Consider the following 19,909-nt stretch of genomic DNA (forward strand, 5'->3'; position numbering starts at 1 on the left):
TTTTATGCAGTTAGTGTGTTCGACATACTATGAATAAGTTATGCAAAATGACAAACTGAGCTCTGCAGCTCTGATTATGACTATCTGACTATCTGATTATGTTGCCAACACAAAACGCCACATAGAGCAGCATAAGAATTATCTCCAGCCATGTACATCATCACCTTACAGCCCCTTCCCACACATCAGCCAAGTGTATTAGTGTTATTTTCAATACATCAGTTTGCAGTAGTAAAGTCCACAATCACATTAGATGGCTGTCGACCAACTGCTACCTCTCCCAATAACCTCACTTCAGCATTGAAACTCTAACAAACCAGATCTTTTCTTCATCATGTTAGGCTGTGTGCCCACGTTGCTTTTTTACTGTTTTTTTTGTTGCAGCTTTTAATCGATACTGCAAGGAAAAATGCATCCCAGCAAAGTCTATGAGAATCCTGACTTACTGTGCACATGTTGCAGATTTTTCCTTGCAGATTGTGGTTTAGAAAAAAATCTGCAGCATGTCAATTCTTTGTGTTTTTTCCTGCTTCTGATAACTGATCCACTAAAATGCTTGATCACTACAGTGGATTATATGTCAGTGCTGCACTCGCACCTGAGCATGGTAGTGCTCGCTCATCACTAGTACTGAACTCCCGAGCATGGTAGTGCTCGCTCATCACTAGTACTGAGCACCTGAGCATGGTAGTGCTCGCTCATCACTAGTACTGAACTCCCGAGCATGGTAGTGCTCGCTCATCACTAGTACTGAGCACCTGAGCATGGTAGTGCTCGCTCATCACTAGTACTGAGCACCCGAGCATGGTAGTGCTCGCTCATCATTAGTACTGAGCACCCGAGCAATGGTAGTTCTTGCTTATGACTAGTACTGAGCACTCGAGCATTGTAGTGCCCGCTCATCGCTAGTACTGAGCACCCAAACATGGTAGTGCTCGCTCATCACTAGTACTGATCATGGTTGTGCTCGCTCATTACTAAAGGTACCGTCACACTAAGCGACGCTCCAGTGATCCCACCAGCAACCTGACCTGGCAGGGATCGCTGGAGCGTCGCTACACGGGTTGCTGGTGAGCTGTCACACAGGCAGATCTCACCAGCAACCAGTGACCAGCCCCCAGCCAGAAGTGATGCTGTGCTTGGTAACTAAGTTAAATATCGGGTAACCAACCCGATATTTACCTTGGTTACCAGTGCACACCACTTAGCGCTGGCTCCCTGCACTCCTAGCCAGAGTACACATCAGGTTAATTACCCGATGTGTAGTCTGGCTATGTGTGCTGGGAGCCGGCACTGACAGCGTGAGAGCGGCGGATGCTGGTAACAAAAGTAAATATCGGATAACCAAGGTAAGGGTTTCTTGGTTACCCGATGTTTACCGTGGTTACCAGCGTCCGCAGAAGCCGGCTCCTGCTGCCTGCACATTTAGTTGTTGCTCTGTCGCTGTCACACACAGCGATCTGTGCTTCACAGCAGGAGAGCAACAACTAAAAAATGGTCCAGGACATTCAGCAACAACCAGCGACCTCACAGCAGGGGCCAGGTTGTTGCTGGATATCACACACAGCAACATCGCTAGCAACATCGCTGCTACGTCACAAAAGTCGTGCCTCAGCAGCGATGTTGCTAGCGATGTTGCTTAGTAAGACGTGGCCTTAAATATAACCAAAAAAGTCTTTCATTAGTAATTCATGATTTTATATCTTTCTCACCAGTTACTGATTAAGCACTATGAATGGATACCTTGTTAAAACATACAAGTGCCTCAATGTACATGAATGATTTTTGGAATAATAAGAGTCATTTTTCTCATGAATATCACTTCTATTATTGTAGCTACATTGCTATGTATGTGCAGTGACAGTGAAAAATACTGGACAACTAGTCAGACTCGGGGTTAATTAATCAATCATGGCCAGGATAAGGTTATTTAGTAACAATTCTCTATTTCTGACACAGAGAAAATGGATGTAAATATCACTTGCTATTGTCTAGTCTGCATAGCTAAAGCTTTCAATATGTGTTCCTGTTTGTTCAACCTCGACTTGGAAATCAAGAGACTCCAATCCACCAATTACATCAATATTTCATCAGCACTCTCAATAATACAGCAGCTCTGGGAATACGGGACTGTATTGTTACAACAACAACAAATACTGCATTTCACGCACAACCCCTCTCCACCCCATCACCGCCGGGAAAGCTGCAAAGCTTTGAAGACAGAATTGGCTGCTACCTTAAAGGCAATTGATGCCGACTCCAAATCTAGATTAAAACCTAACTTTTTTCTTGCACATATAAAGATATCTATGCTAACCTAGATACTGATCATAAACTAAAGCAGTTTATGAGTTTTCTCCCTGGCTAATGAAGAGAAAGCCGTGCAGAGACAATGCCAGCATCGGCCCAATACATGTGGCACAAACATATATCTTGGTGTGTGGAGCTGAACGACTGGAAAATATTACTTTAATTAACTTGTAATTTAAAAGCTATGTCCAAAAAATACAAAGCTGCATAAAGTGCTGAAGCAAACAAAAGAAAAAAGCAAATAAATATATATATATATATATCTATATATATATATATAAAAAAATCAAACTTAAGTTATGAAAAAAACACTGGTTGCTGGGTATGATGCACTGATCCCTATTAGTGATGATCAAATACTTCGATTATTCGGCTTCCCAAATATTTTCCAAATACCTCGCCACTATTCGACTATTCGCGAATATTCGATGCGCAATGTAAGTCTATGGGAAACCAGAATAACAACTATTCGGAACTATTCGGATTTCCCATAGACTTACATTGCACATCAAATAGTCGAATAGCGGTGAGGTATTCGGAAAATATTCGGGAAACCGAATAATCGAAGTATTCGATCATCCCTAATCCCTATCTAAAATAATCGGACTGCTGCTCCAGTATGGTCCTGATAGGGCGAATGGATGCTACGTTAGTAATACCTCTCACCTACTGATGTCGAAGTAAAAGGCACTGGATGACCTTTTTATTATTTGAGGTGCAGGTTCCTCCATCTTAAAAATTAGGAAATTGCTTATTCCCTATTACTACTGTCTTCTCAATATGTAATATGAAATTCCCAGATCCAGAGCAAACTAGAGGGTATACTCCCCAGCAGTTAGATAACAGGCCGAGTTCAGGCAGGAGTATTAAAAATCAGTCCAGTTACCTCCAATAGCTACCCATGGGGAATGAGTATAGAAGTTGCCTGCTATTACATGCACTAGTCTTGTCTATAAGGTGGGCCACAGTAGTGTACGCAGGCACGTAAACTATGATTGGTTAGGGTGCTATTCTGACCAAACATACGTCTATCTGAACAAGGTCTTATAATTGCAATAGTTTCCCACTGTCTCATTTTTATATGTTGTGGTTATTTGCATATTAAAGAGGTTGTCCACTACTTTTACATTGATGGCCTACCATGCACCCCTGCCGATCAGCCATTCTCGATGTTGGCGGTGGCATCAGGTAGCGTGAAATGCTTAGTTCCAGAGCTGCCCCATCAACTGATAGAGGTGGGTACTGCACATCTGCCTCACTTTCAAATTAATAGGAGGCGGATATGCTGTACCTGGTTGCGGCTGCTATCAGAAGACGGAGCAGCTTCGGAACTGAGCATTTCCAGCTGCCTGCTGACGCTGCAGGCACCGAAAACAGCTGGTCGGTGGGGGTGTCAGGTGTTGGACCCCGGCTAATCAGACATTGATGACCTATCCTTAGGATAGGCCATCAATGTAAAAGTAGTGAACAACCTTTTTAGGTGTTTTGTACTTACTAATAGTATAACTGTTGTATTTGACTGGTGATCATTCAGGTCACATCAGGCAAATAGGCCCAGCAACATCTACAACCTTTATCTATATTTACATTAATTGCATGCAATATAGCGTGTTGATGGACCTGAATTGCATGGGTTAGAAATATGCCTGTAGACTATCATCGATTGATGTGAAATAGGATCACTTCCAATAGATATCCAATTGATTTGTATACGTCCCCTACATACAATTCCTTCAAAGCTTGTACATGCTGCTCAAGCCACAGGCAGCATCTATTGGGCACCCACTGTATGATTTCAGCCATGTATGTTTGACTCAGAAACACTGGGGTGCTATAGAGAGAAGCACACTTTCAATGCCACTGGAAACCAGGTTGCATGGGTAACTAGTCAAATGGGCCGGTCGTCAGCGGTTACTACTAGCCTGCTCCCGTTGTGTAATGGGTCGCTCCCTGCACACATAAGTCAATCATTTTCAGTGGACAGGGAGAAGCTGCTGAGGACTAATCACCTGTGCGGCTTGGTCCTAGGCCAGCTCTTAAAGATTTTAAACATACATGGCTGAAATTATTCAACCAGTGACTGAACCACGCTGGCCATGGATCATACTGTCAGGTTCCCTTTAATAAAGGATAGATTAAAATATCATATATTCCAATATGGAAAATTAGATACTGAGGATGAGTCATTTAGAGGATACAAGACTAACCTGTACTATCTGGAAGCGGCAAATCATTTGGGCCACTGGGAATAACATTTATGAACCAGTTACTACTGAACAGCTACTTGATTTTTGTTCTTAAGATGAATTTTAATAAAATGTATAGCTTGGATTACTTTATTTTAGTAGATAAGACTCTCAGATTTAAATAAGGGATGCAATTAAAAGGATCACTCATCTCTTCTGTTGTTGGGCCTTTGGGCACTGCTCTAATGTCTAAATGTACATAAAAACAACCAATGTACAGTTACTGCAGTAAGTAGTGCCACCCTTGGCACTGGCAGAATTTACCCACATGGTTTATACTGTAATACAGAATATGTATGTGCACGTCTCTATATGGTTTCTAAAACTAGCACACAACAAAGGATGGATTGCATCTCATTATATCCTTCGAAACATCTCACATCAACCTTCTTCACGTGTGATAATCTTAACATGATGTGACATCTTGGGACGTGATTTGATGGTAAGTGACAGGCCTGACTTTTGGGTTTCTGACAGCTGACAAAAGGGAAACAAACAAAGCACAACATTTTGCTGCAGTCTATCCTGTGAGACAAGAAATGCAGATTTGCTGGCAATACCAATTTTTCAACGATTATATTTTTAGAAACCAAAGTGTCTTAAGCAGTTTTATGTTAAACAGAAATGTCATTGTCTTCTAACATTATACTAACATTTCATACAGTTATTCAGGGGTTTAAAAAGTTATTCCTAAGATTAATAAGAATAATTTGCTAGGATAGGGGACAATGTCTGATCGTTGGGACCCCCAGTGATCCTACGAAAGGTGCTCTGGAACTCGATAACTGAGATCTTCAAGGCTTTGTTTAAATTGAAACAAATGACACATGCTTGACCAGTGCTCTGAACATGGTGTATAGGACTGCCAGGAATAGAACTGCATTGTGCTATGGATAGAGTGTAACTGAATATTTTGGAAATCTTGCTATACAGGGTCCATTTGTATGGCTTAATTTGATGAGACCCACCCATTTAGGAAAAAGATCTCGGACATTTGAAAGTCATAAACACCTGTTTTTACAGAAGTCAATGAACATCGTACCCTTTAAATAAGATTGGTTTTGTGATATTGGTACCAGAACTGTTTGTGAGAGCTACAGTGCACTGCAGCTGGAACAACAAGGGACCTGACAGCAATGCAGATCTCTATGGGACAGCCCATCCACCATCAGCACTTGTCAACTGTAATTGTTTGGGGTCTGGTGAGTTCATTTTTTCTTGGGGGGGGGACTGCTTTCTTTTGAGGGTTTCTGCTTTCTTTTGGGGATGCCTGCTTACTTTGACGTAGAGTCCTGCTGTATTCTTTCACTTTTTTAGCTGCTTGGACACTTATGGAACCACAACTAGGGCTTATTTTTGGAGTAGGGTTAATATTTTAAGCATATTCAAAAAAGACCCAAAAATCCTACTAGGGCTTATTTTCAGGATAGTTCTTATTTTCGAGGAAATGTCATTCTTTTAGCATGCCTGTAAAAAATTTTCCACCAACTATAATGTAACATGAGGCCCAAAGTGACGAAACTTGCCAAATACTAGACTCCAAAGACAATCAGATGCCTCATTTATACACAGCCGAATATCTTACAGTAAAGAAGAAACAATGCAATGAAGTAAACCTCAAATTCAATTCTTGCTACATGAACATGGCATATGTTAGTACATGGTTGCATAATATTATAATTCTTTTTTAAATATTATGATTTGAGATTTTATAAAATATGGGTGGGAAAATGTAGTATTACATGATGTTCATCCAAATGAATGTCTTACCATGTAATACATAGTTGCATCTACTAAGCTTTTGCAGCAGCTCTCAAGAAGATTGGATTCATTGGATAAAACATGGTGCCATGGTCCAGATAACTTTGTGTTTAGGCAAATAATGCAAGTTTTATGCCAGCAATATCATCTACCATTTGCATTCTTTTTTTTTTTTTAGTGATATAAAATCCAACATCAATGGATTTCTATAATTGCATGTTTTAAATAAACATCATGGAGTAAATTATCACAAGATATAAACAGATGGAACCCAGAAAGTAGTATCAAGGTGTTTTCAGTGCCATTTCCCTAAATAACCAACTGTATCCGATCGTAAATGGCACAAGAGACATTTACTGTGCCCTTTCCGTAATCCTTTTTATCTCTTTAGTGAATCTAATGCAATGCCTGTCATCGGTATGGAGTTATCTCCCATACCAATCCTAACCGATAAGCTCTAAATTTAGAGGGATATTTGTCCTTTGAACAGGGATGTAACATTAGATCTGGGTATGTCAAGCAGCCAGTAGGATCCCCTAGTGAGATCTGTACTGGGACTAATATGACAGGTTCAGTAATATGAGTTTGTCCTGCAGCAAATAACAGGAATGCTATACAAAATGATCAAGAAAAAAAAATGTAAGATTTCATATAGCATGAGGAAATGTCCCCAAAGCATCAACATCATAGTCTGAAGAAAGCATAAGGTGTAAGATTGACTAGCTTTTTGTGACAAGGACATTTATCACTCCCAGTAGGGATAGAAACATGTTGACATAATGGTGACACTGTGGACTGTTGAGTCGTTCTTCTTCCACTTACCCTTGGGTCCTTCTGCAACAGTGTGTGAGGGACAGTTCCAGGTCTGGCTCCAACATCAATAGGATTGGAAGTCTGAGAAAGACACAACGGTTGAAATTAATTGGACATGACAAAATAGTTTTCTTCTCTGTACTACTTTGTATCTCTTTAGCTTTGTCTTTGACAAGCCCCTTTGCCTGGCAGTTTCTTTTTCATTTTCAGGCAGCTCACGCCTAATGGCCTGTGACTTCCCTTGATAAGTGAAGCTAAACATCATCAGCTACGGCAGTGGAGACGAGGGGCTATATTAACATGAATCTTTCCAGCGTTCACCCTTATGTCAACCTTTAAGTTGTAACATAAACCTTGTCCTTCTAAAAAGCAGGTTAGTATTACCATTCTACAGGTTGTAGGCCAGTGTCACAGTACAATTCTTTCTTTCGAGTGTCAGTAGGCTGAGTGTCTTAGACAATATTCCCCAAGGGACAGTGATAATGAGAAAAGCTCCCATCTCTAACCTGGATGAAATTACACACGGATTCTTTGGCGGTACCACAAAGTTATCAGTTGAAACGCTCTGCCCTATACCGCCAATTATATCTAGATTGCATGCTCAGTTGCATGTTCCTCTGGTTAACTGTCATTCATTTTCTTTTTATAAAATGGAACTTTAATCTCGCAAGTCACTACACAGAATGTTCCATCAGCGGCGTCTGTATAGATACAAAGCAGGCAGCTAATGTATCATTAAACATGTGTACACTGGTTCCTTTTCACAGTTACACTTTAGAATAAAGAAGAAAACAATACCTTCTCATATTCTGCATAATTTATGATGAACTTTGACCACTGAGCTTAACAGGCTGCTATTACCTTCACAAACCATTAAGGGTGCGCAATGACTTCAAATATCACATCACATAAGCAGGTTAAGTCCGTAACAATGACCTTGGGTCAGAACTGGATTAGATTGCAAGCGTAGATTAGGCTTCCAGAGCCACTTAACTGTCTTATGATAGCGCCATAAAGAAAAGAAACCACTTGAGCTGTAATGCACTCAACAATTAGAGAAAAAGTAATTAGTGTACGGATGGGCAACTGCTAATAAAAAGCCATTTCAGGGAAAGATGTTGTGTTACACTATTATGGAAGAAGCCACCAGGGAGGAGATGTACTAACACAAAGGCACACGTCATACGGAGAAGTAACTTCTTTGTTCCATAGAACCAAAAGATGCTTTATGTATAATAAATGGATGAAGAATGAAATATAATTCTGGCCAATTTTTATACCGTGAACATAAATTTATTGCCAATTTTTTTTAGAGATTGACACAAATGTTTAAAACAAATAGAAAAATGTGTCAAAATTGTACACTGTTTGTAAAAATATCACGAATAGAGTTGAGCAAGCACTAAAATGCTCAGGTGCTCAGTACTCGAGTCGAGCAGATAATACGCTATGAAAGGGCTCAACTCAAGTAACGAGTAATGGAAGTCAATGATTGGGCAGTTTGTCTCTCCATCCGCATACAGCCAGCCATAAGGAGAGCATTTCTGGGGAAGGAAGGCTTAGTTTTGTTTTGACACGCTAAACCCGAAAACGTTGATTTATCCCTGGGAAGAGCCATTCAGAGACTAGGTATAACTCTCCCTTGTATGCCTGCACACATCATGCAGAGAAACGAGCCTGTGCTTTGTGGTTGTTGTTTTATGGACGAAACAACTGCCCAACGCAATACTCGGCAGGGCTCCGCGAGTTTCCAAGCACCCTGATTCTGGATGGAGTACAGAACAGTTCTGAGCACACTCGCTCATCACTAATCACAAACAATATATTTTCAGACATTTTATTTATTTATGTTACATGGCTTAAACAAGTTGTGCCAACTCTTTACTGTAAAGTAAATACTTTTTATATGTCACCCCCTCAAATGGCATAATTGGTTCATGTTCATAATATAAAGTAATATTTTACTGGTCTAATTTGTGGATTTTATTTGGATTTTTTACCAATGTTATGTAGTTTAGGACATTAATTTTGACAATAAGAGTGGTGATAAAGATCTATATCAGGTTCTATTGACAGAATAAAGGGAATGGATTGAACTCTTCACCTGCAGGGATGCTGGCCGTTTTTTGACTCTAATAAGAGTGGTACAGTGTGTAGTGCAATTCTTGATGGACATCGTTGTTATAATCCTATAATGAACGGAAGCAATGATGCTACAGTAATCAGTGTTTTAGGCTGTGTTCACATCTTTATTATATACTATATTGTTTATTCCATCAAATTTGTTAGGAAAAACAGTATACAATATGTTTTTTGGAAAAAATAAAGGTACTATGATGGAAGCTAACAAATTTATTTTAAGTGATTGGGGCCTTTCATGTGTCAATGAAAACCATGTTGTGATGAATCTGGACATCTGTCGATTTGTTTGCGCTCTACTCCAGTGAGAAAGCAGAACAATGGAATTGCCAAACGCAGATATAAGCAGGGCCTCCATACACATTAGACTAATGTCGGCCGAACTCGCCACTATTGATGGGTTCTAATGTGTGGAGGGGCACTGCCAGATTGACTGTCATGAGAGATGTCAATAGCACTTGTCCGATTTTGGACTGCTGATCACATTTTTCTTTCCGAGATAAACCGACCGTTGACGTGTCAGCCAGCGGCTTTCCATAGAGAAAAAAGAGCTTTCAGCCAAACGAGCAGTACTAGGTATAGGCGTGTCGGTTGAGTTGGCTGTTTTATTATTGCGCTTGATGTGTTTCACAATAATACTGCTTTATTTATTAAACAGAATTAATGCTTTTACAAATGTCCCATTTAAACCCAATATAAACACATAATTATTATTCATTGAGAATATACAAATAGAAGAGAATAGAATTTAATTATTAAACATTTTCTTACCTTAGGTTGAAACGCCCCTTGAAGTGATCCAAAAGGGCCAGTAGGTGGGATCATGGGAGGAATACCCGATACAGCTGGAGGATATGAATGGAATAACTACAAAAAAATCAAGAAATAGTTAATTAATAGAAGAAAACCTCAACACGGGGCAATAAACAGCACAACACAGAACCACAGCACAAGTACAAAGCCAGAAGCAGACATTGATGCGGGTAGAATAATCGGTTCTCACTGTCAAATCAGTTGTGGTTTAATGTATGTGGAAAGGAGAACTTTAAGGGCGTTCAACATTAATTAGCACAGAAATGATACCCTTGATGAATTCCTTTATTCCAAAATAAAAGGTGATTTTGTAATTATGAATTATTAAATTGGATTGAATGCCTAAGTGGTTTCAGAATTTAGAGTACATCAAAAGCAGGAGGGATGTTAAGCCAAATAAGTCCAAGGGAAATAGCAAGCTAATTAAAAAATGAAGCTTTAAGAGTGCCAGGATTTCACTCCATTAAAACTCAATTACTTTGTTAAAAGGTTTAATGGTGTTGTGTAAGAAATTAAAGAATATGCGCAATTATGACTTCATTACTCTGCTTTACTGGTTATGCTGTCATTGCTAATGCTAATCTATGGGCCATTTAATAAGCAGATTTAGCTGTGTGGCCTTACTCTCAGTAAACAATGGGAAATGCAATCTAACATAGATGTATCCATTTTAAATGGACAACATATTAAGAATCTAGATGAAGATACATCTGAGAATCTTAACTCTTTACTGTGCCAAAATCCCTCTATATCATAGTTACCTATTAATAAAAGCTAAGTGTTAAATACTGTGCTGGGATATTCTTCATAGTTAGAAACGTTTCCATACACCACGAGGTAGAGGGGTTTTCTGACTTTACAATACCTGATCAGAGGGTGCTCCGACATCTGACACCACTATCAACCAGCTGTTGTATAGAATAGAAGCTGAGCTGCAGTTCTCGGAGGCAGTCACTGCAAGTGATCAGCCGTGTGCTATTCAGCTTCGTTCATTGTTTCCATCCGGCCACTACAGAAGCAGATATCAGCTGATCGATGAGGGTACCGGGTGTCAAAAGCCCACTGATCTCATATTCATCAACCAATCCTAAGGATGGCCATTTTACAAAGAACATTTTAATAGAAAATTTACAAAAATAGACCCTTGGGTACACGTTTTTCAATGAATTCCCAACTTTGGTTGGGTTGATTAGCAGGCCATTGATAGGTTCTGTAGGTGGAATAAGAAAAGTATGGACTGAAAGTATAACCATTATCAACAAAATGAGGAAACTCAGAAACAATCGTTTTAGAAATTAAGAGAATATTTGTATCTGTGAATATTGGAGCTGATTAAAATGATTTGCAGGCCATTGGACTACCTACGTGGCCACTGGACCAAAGCCTGTGCAAACCTACTTTCCGGAATCCCCTGCACCTCTTCGGATTATTAGGCCTAGTTTATGAATGGATAACGCCTTTTGATGATGTCCCATCGGGCCTATAAATCAGAGGATGCTTTGGGGATTGCGGTAGGTAGGAGACTGATAATTAAGCTCTGGCAATCGGTCTGGCCACCAGACAATGATCCTGCAAAATTTTTGAATGATCATATCTAATGAATTTTTCAATTTTTTACTCTTATTTTATTTCTTCAGCAGACATGTGAGAAACACAACAAAATATATATTAGGATCCCTGAAAGGAACACTGATGGTATTACCGATATATTGACCGATATATTGTATTATGCTTAGTGTAGGATTGATAAGGGCAGTAGACGAATAAATGAGTAAAATATCACCAGAGAATCCGTTTGTCTTGCATTATATACGACTTGCTTTAACCAAACACAATGCAGGTGATAAAAGCTGTCACAGCTATATTGATGGATATTAGAAGGGAATAAGGAAAAAGTCACACTAACAATTAAAGGGATTGTCCTCTTTGAACAAACCCTTTACTTTACAGACTTCCTGAATAATTAACGGATGAAAAAAAGTCTTACTATAGTAATGAATTTAAAGAAAAAAAGGTTTCACAATAAAAACATAGTTACATATAGTTACATAGGTTGAAAAAAGACCTGGGTCCATCTAGTTCAACCTGGAGAATACCAACATATCTAAAGACCTTACTATATATCTTAAAAAAGAGTAGCACTGCCTTGAAAAGAGCACTGCCTTGAAAAGATTTATGCTATGTCCATACTAGGCAACAATTTGGTTCCTACAGTGAGCCTTTCTCAACTTGAGGACCTTGGGATCTACAAATCAGTGAATCTTTGTAAATTGCAATTAAAAAGTCAGTGGATCTGGAGACTAATATTAACATTCTGTGGATTAGTGTTGCTTTTTCTTTTCATTCTTTCTACTTTTTTTTGCATCCGAGTCATCTGTAGTGCTGCCTACATTTTGTGGATGATCTTCTATGTGTTTTTCACTATGACTGATAGTTGCTTGTACAACCTTTTATCTATCTATGTATCTATCTATCTGTTTGTAATTTATCAAACTATTTATCTGTCTATAATCTATCTATCTGTATATAATCTCTCTATTTTATATTTTGTCCATCTTCACGGTGGGATTTATATATTTCTAGGCCGAAGCACATAATTCTGCAACCCACCACATGGCGCTTGTCTCATTATTACTAACTCTACCCTCCTTAAAACATCTTCTGTCACAGAAGCTCGGCAGTGGCAGAGATAGAAGCAGACAGCCGGCGCTGCACTCACATCTCCTATACTCCCAGAACATCTATCACCCAGGATCCAGGACGTCTTCAGAGGGAGTAACAATGCCAGAAACTGTAGAAAGTAACTGCAGTGCTGCCCCCTGTGACTCAACTCATGACTGAGCAAGAAAGAGCAACCTGTAGAGATGGGCAATGTAAATGCATTGCTCAATTTATTTAATTTTATAAGGATGTAAATAAAAAAATGACATTTTATATGGTGTTTTAAAAATTTGTAAATATTAAGTTGTTATTTCTTCTGTATATACACCTCATGACTGCTGCACACTAGGCATTGGCCTAGGCTGGGCTTATGGCTCTTATCCTCTTATGTTTATGTCTATAGATCTGCTATATTTACCTAATTGTAGCTATGTCACTAGAATGTGATAAATCTCTTGTGGTATTCTAGAAAATTGCCTTTAAAGGTTATATTCTGACTTAAGATCTCTAAAAACCATGTATTAGCATAGCATGTAACTGATCATGCAGGATTTATTGATGGTAAGCCCAAAATACAAACGTCTGCTTTGTAGTACAAAATGAGATATACAGTTCATGTAGTCATAGTTAATTTGCCTATTTAAAAATAATACCTATCATTACAATAAATACAGTAAATGATATGTTTAGTTGTGAATTCCGACCCCAGAATGAGCAGAACATAATGTGCATCTTGTCTAACTTTGATTTCTCTGAAAGCCTCAGTCTTCTTAGCATACTATATACAAATATGGTTACCAGACTTTTCTGGGAATATACAGGTGCTCACAGACAGTTACACCACATTACAATATAGAGTATTTGCGGAGACTATACATAAATCTACCACATTATGTTTATGTTAAAACACTCTGCGAATTCACTGTGTCATACCTAATATAATCCTTAAAGGGAATCTGTCAGCAGGTTTTTGATACCTCACTTGAGAGCAGCATGTTGTAGGCAAAGAGATTCTTAATCCAAAGATGTATCACTTAGATTACCGAGTGCAGATTCTACCTTTTTAGCTTTATTCATGTAGCTGAGCTCAGGGAGCTGCCCCTGCCCACACCAGGCTCTCTATAGAGACTATATATTGACAGTGAGGTGTCAATCAGAGGAAGGGGTGTACTGCACTGCATGTGCCAATTAGATATAGCAATGATAATCACCCACTGCTAAAGCCTTTAGATTGAGTAAACAACAGCTCAGAGCCTGATAACAGAGGCATAGTTGGATTTTGTTTTTTAACCCCTACAGCATGCTGGCTTCAGCTTACATAGCAAAAACCTGCTGACAGATGCTCTTTAAGGGGTTATTTTTCTTTAAATATAAAAGGTCAGAACAAGCCCTTGAAAGAGAAAGCCCCTCTTTGTCACTACTATCCACTCTGACCTAGAGGTGATCCACTATTATCTTACAATAACGAATAGAGAATATGTAAATGAGAATCTCTTTAAGGCCGGTTTCACACTACCTTTTCACAGTCTTTAACAGCCTTATGTTTTTATATTGTAAACAAAAAAAAACTGATCCATTTCATACAAACAGATGCACTTTTTACTTATAGTATATGTTACATCTTTTTTTTCTTCCTTTTAAATAGATCCGATAATTTTTATATAGAAGGTAATGTCAGGAGATCCTGTTTTCAGGGAAAAAAAAGAAAAAAAAAATATTTATGAAAAAACGGATGCAAACTTATGACTGGGTTTGCATACGTCTTCCATAAACTATACTGTTATAAAATATGGATCTGTTTATATTCTGTTTTTTTAAAGGATAAATATCAAACTTATACCCATACTTTTTGTTTTTATTGTGCTGTATGCAAATAAAAACATATCTGTATGTACGTTTTTTGGCAGGACAAACGGACACGTGAAAAATATGGTGTAAACAGGCCTGACTGGTGTAGCCATCCACACCAATAACTAGATAGAAGCCTAATTTCAGCTTTACTAAATAACGCTGCTGTATATTTTCTATCTATTGTGATACAACATCATTTCCAGAGCACAATAGGAAAATAACAGGATTTGGTTTCTGCTCTGCCATTTCAGCTTCTCAATTGTTCATCACCTTCAGCTTCCAACACAAACATAGGTGACATTAATGGTTTATAAATGATTTGTCAGGCTGCAGCATAGCTCCTGATCTGAAAATATCACAGCAAGCACAGTACATTAGCTAGAAATGTCACAATAAGTGGATATGTTACTGAGGCAGAACTTTTCTAATTCCAGACACAATGTAGCGAACAAAGCAGTCGCTCTGCTCCAATATGCACCTTTGTAAAGGTGGTAGGCGAAATATTACATCGCAAAAATATCTATACAAACGGTATTATTAGCGGAGTAAAATATAGTGAGAAGAGGACAAAAAGGGATTGAGCATCTGTAGAAGTGGCCACAATTGAGTCCCATAAATACCATCGTTGTGTAGCAATCTAAAGCACCGGCTAGGTGTCCCTCTCCAGTACTCTCCAGTAGGCGTATACACATGGTGCATGAAAGAGCACACGAGGGATCCATCTACACCATCATAGTCAATGGCCAGTCGGTGCATATGTCCAAACCCCAATTTGCGGAGGGTTTGGATGTAAGCACCGATGGTACCACTGAACATGGTGAGCAACATAATGTGAAAGCACCCTTTGGCCACCATAGTATTGACCCTCTCAGGAGGAGACATATAATAGGTGCAACTGATGTAGCCACATTGTAGCCAATAAGGTAAAGAAATCCACTTTCACCAGCAAAGCACATTATGATGAACTATTGGACTGAAAAGGTCCTTTGTATTGTACTTGAACAATGGCCCTCTTATCTGTGTACAGCACTGGACTTTCTACAACCTCCTTAAGCTGGTGTCACACACAGCGACAACGACTACGACGTCGCTGCTACGTCACCATTTTCTGTGACGTTGCAGCGACGTCCCATCGCTGTCACTGTGTGTGACATCCAGCAACGACCTGGCCCCTGCTGTGAGGTCGCCGGTCGTTGCTGAATGTCCAGCTTCATTTTTTGGTCGTCACTCTCCCGCTGTGACACACACATCGCTGTGTGTGACAGCGAGAGAGCGACGAAATGAAGCGAGCAGGGAGCAGGAGCCGGCGTCTGGCAGCTGCGGTAAGCTGTAACCAGCGTAAACATCGGGTAACCAAGGGAAGGCCTTTCCCTGGTTACCCGATATTTACCTTCGTTACCAGCCTCCGCCCTTGCTGCCAGTGCCGGCTCCTGCTCTGTGCACATGTGGCTGCAGTACACATCGGGTAATTAACCCGATGTATACTGTAGCAAGGAGAGCAAGGAGCCAGCGCTAAGCAGTGCGCGCGGCTCCCTGCTCTCTGCACTGTGACATGTAGCTGCAGTACACATCGGGTTAATTAACCCGATGTGTACTGTACCTAGGAGAGCAAGGAGCCAGCGCTAAGCGCGGCTCCCTGCTCTCTGCACATGTAGCACAGCGACGTTATGATCGCTGCTTCTGCTGTGTTTGACAGCTAAGCAGCGATCATAACAGCGACTTACAAGGTCGCTGTTACGTCACAGAAAATGGTGACGTAACAGCGACGTCGTTGTCGCTGTTGCTTAGTGTGAACCCAGCTCTAGACGTTACCATGTGCATATATTCTTTATGGTGGCACACAAAATCCTTACAATACCAAAGAATAAGATCCTAGACACATCGGGGGACATTTATGTGGGCTATGTGCCGACGTTAAAAAGCTTGATGTTTCTGCCCAAAATTTTGAACATTTTTTGCCACTTTTTGGCTACCCTCACAACCTTTATTGAAAAAAGAGTGGATATGAGTTTTTGGAAGGAGACCATAGATACATCGGGGCCTATCATGTAGTCCCCTGAGGTTAAAAAGTTTAATATTTTTGCACAAAGTATTGATAATCTTTCCCCTTCTCTGCTACCCTCACCGCCTTTATTGAAAAAAGAATGGATGTTTATTTTCAGGAGGAGGGCATAGATATTCATTAAGGGCTATGCACTGACAATAAAAATGTAATAATTTTTAGATAGATTTTGACTATTTTTGCCCCTATTCTGATACGCTCATCAGTTTTATTGGAAGAAAGAATGGAAAGGATTTGTCCGGAGGAGACAGGTTAGCCACAGACCACAGATAAACTATCTATGCCGGCTAATTTCTAGCATAGATTTCAGTTTCTGAAGAATGGGCTACCCAAAAATGTGGTTGGACTTTGCAATTCAGACTTGTGTATGAAATGTGCCCCTTCATGTGCAACAGTATAGTATGGTGCCTCCATATACCAATCAAAAAGGCATCTGACGGAACATATGCCTTCCTAGTACTAGAAAAGAAATGGTTTAAGAAAGTATAATATGTGGTAGGCTACTGTCATGATCCAGGCCGGCTTTTCCCTGCTGCTGGTTACACCCAGCTCTGGTCTGGTCATATCAAGGGTTAACTTCCCTGTCTTGTTCTGGATCCCAGGACGCTATATCTTGCCTCTCTACCTATGGCTCAGTGCCAGTGATATTTCTGCCTTGCAGCATGTATACTGGCTCTGGTGAGCGTTCCCGATCTGTCCTGCCTTCCTGCTACTGTGTCCTGACTTGTACCCTCCCCCATTTGTCTGCCTGTCCCAGCCCCTGACTTCCCTCTCCTGTCTGTTGTTTGTGTTTCCCTCTACATTCCTGATCTCCCGGCTTCCGACTCGGTTGTTTTCTAACTTGATATTGATCCTCCCCTTGCAGTGACTCGACTTTCCTGGATGACCCTGACTGTTTGACTACTCTATTACCCCCTGGTGATTCGCCTGTTAACTGCCTGCTGAAGTTACCCTGCTGTACTTCAGCTGCCTTTCTGTTACAGTGTTTCTTTGTCTTTCCTTCACTACTTTGCTGCCACCTAGTGGGGAATACGCTGTACTACATCTTACTAGCCTTTGTACAGCGTGACAGTTACTTTATACAATTGAATAATAATTAATATCTATGTTTTACTTATGTAAATTAAAAGAGGCTGAAAAAAATAAGGTTTCCCAAATTTTAGTTGATTTTTTTTTTTTTAATAAATAAAAAATGAAATAAGAAATATACTGTATTTTCCATTCCATCAGTCTGGGATTTTGGGAAGTTTCAGCGATATCAGGGAAGCATTATAGGGCCCTTATGTATAAGTGACAGGAACCTTTTAATTTATTTTCTAGACTTTCTGCTGCTATATAATAAGCACCACTAACTAGTAGGGTCTGTCCAATAACTCAGAGTAATAAACCGAGTTTCCATTTTATCTGTCATCCGCTAGACACAAGAATTATACTGGGTTCTGGAAATTTTTTATAATTCTAAATACTTTGTTAGATGATAGACTTTCCATGTGCAGCAGACATGATTTGATTTGGATAGGAATAACTTACATTTTATCGTGTAGGTTTTATAACACCCATGAAATTCCTATTTAAAATTCCTGGCTGATCATTACTCTCCCAGTGGGAACACGCTCACGCTGTATGTCATCTTTCTCACAGTGAGACTTCGTGTACAGTTTATGAGCACTGACAAATTTTGATTAAAAACAGGATAGTGCATCTCAAGAAGGAATGAATCACATGAATGACGCTTATATATAGCCAAAGCCGATGTAAGAAAAAGCAATGGGAATTCCAGGCTGAATGATTAGGGGAAGCGTTGCGATCTTGGCAGGTTAGTGTGGGGTGATGTTTTGCGACATGCTACAGACAAGAGAGAAGCCAACATTGGAACATAGCGCTTTTACACTCACACTGTGGCGGTAGAAGGGGTCAACTTTTGTAGGGTATTTGTCAAACTGCAAAAGGGATCAAAGCAAATGGTTATTACTGTGTCTCAGAAAGGAATCTATAAAGATCATGACTGTATCACACTGTTTGACAACCAAAAGCGCTGTCTGCAGCCCATACACACGAGCACGCTGTTTAACCTGCTCCGAATCTATTATCATTTCATCCTGATGCTTTTATGAGATAAATAAAATCCTGCGCTGAATGCTGGGCACACAAAGACATTTTTATAGCCGCCTTGTATTTTATTTTTATGATAAAAGATGATCCCTATAAATACATTTCCCTACGATAACATTATAATACTGCAGCGAGACTGCTGCAGTCACCCAGGAGGTGCCTTGTAAGGAAATATAGGATAACGTTGGAAAATAAGCATCTCTTTTATTACCTGTTTACTGGTGTTGTTCAAGCACAGCCTTGTATTTATGTATACATACGGCTCGAACAATTTTACTTCCATAGACAGAACTGGAAGAACACCACAGAGGTTGTCACCTATTTATGGATGGTAAAACTGTATACGAGCTAGAGAGATAAACAGCGCAATAGGGTCTTACCCGAGAACAATGGGGATAATGTTAGGTAGAAGAGGCTCGCCTGGCGTGGTTGTGAGTCACAACCAATGTTAAAACATGTACGGCTGCCGTAGCCCCATGTGAATGTAAGACTGAAGATGTGAAGAGAAAGGGGTTAATCCAAGCTGCCGTAGAGGAAATAACAATAAATAGAGATCCTGGTGATTTATTGGTTGTCTGTCCCCTGAGGAAGCTATGGTGAAACATGCAGAAACATCTGAGGAGATGGCCATTCTCTGAAATGAATTGACCAATAAAACGTGAACCAGGGTCCCTGTTTATTGTCAATTCTTCTACGGCAGCGCAAATTAACGCCTTCTCTTTACATCTTCAGTCTTCTATTTATGGAAGGTGAAAGAGATCTTGTCAAAGCGATCCCCCACCTCAGAAGTTAGCTGGTAAATTTGGCTATTTTTCATCATAAATCTTGACTTCATTGAGTCAAAGGAAATAAAAAAAAATATAAAATAACTCATGGCTTTTTCAATTGTAGCCAAATAAGTACTTAAAAACCAGTGTTGATTTTTACTCACCTAAACTTTTAGAGAACTGAATAAATAAAAAATAGTTTTGGCGTGCACTTTTGATTAAAAAAGCTGGTGTTATACTTATACATAAGATAATGTTAGGTCATCAGCTATCTCTAACACCTAACGTCCCCAAAAACACAGTTAGTCCCAGTTTGCATGTTATCCTTAATAAGGGAAAGGGAATAAGCCACATTATCTCCCAGTGGAATGACT

General features: G+C 39.7%; 1 protein-coding gene across 6 annotated transcripts in view; it reads right to left on the reverse strand.

Moving 5' to 3' along the window:
• The window catches only part of AUTS2 (activator of transcription and developmental regulator AUTS2), a 1,876,064-nt gene that overhangs the window by 37,224 nt on the left and 1,818,931 nt on the right, over window positions 1-19,909 (reverse strand). For all 6 annotated transcript variants that reach the window (XM_075336342.1, XM_075336339.1, XM_075336340.1 and 3 more), the window contains 3 exons: window positions 18,552-18,596; window positions 10,041-10,136; window positions 7,140-7,211 (listed from right to left, as the gene is read on the reverse strand). In XM_075336342.1, the coding sequence (XP_075192457.1) occupies window positions 7,140-7,211; window positions 10,041-10,136; window positions 18,552-18,596 (213 nt within the window). The remainder of the gene's footprint in view (window positions 1-7,139; window positions 7,212-10,040; window positions 10,137-18,551; window positions 18,597-19,909) is intronic.

Source organism: Anomaloglossus baeobatrachus, chromosome 2 (assembly GCF_048569485.1).
Source record: "Anomaloglossus baeobatrachus isolate aAnoBae1 chromosome 2, aAnoBae1.hap1, whole genome shotgun sequence".
NCBI lineage: Eukaryota > Metazoa > Chordata > Amphibia > Anura > Aromobatidae > Anomaloglossus > Anomaloglossus baeobatrachus.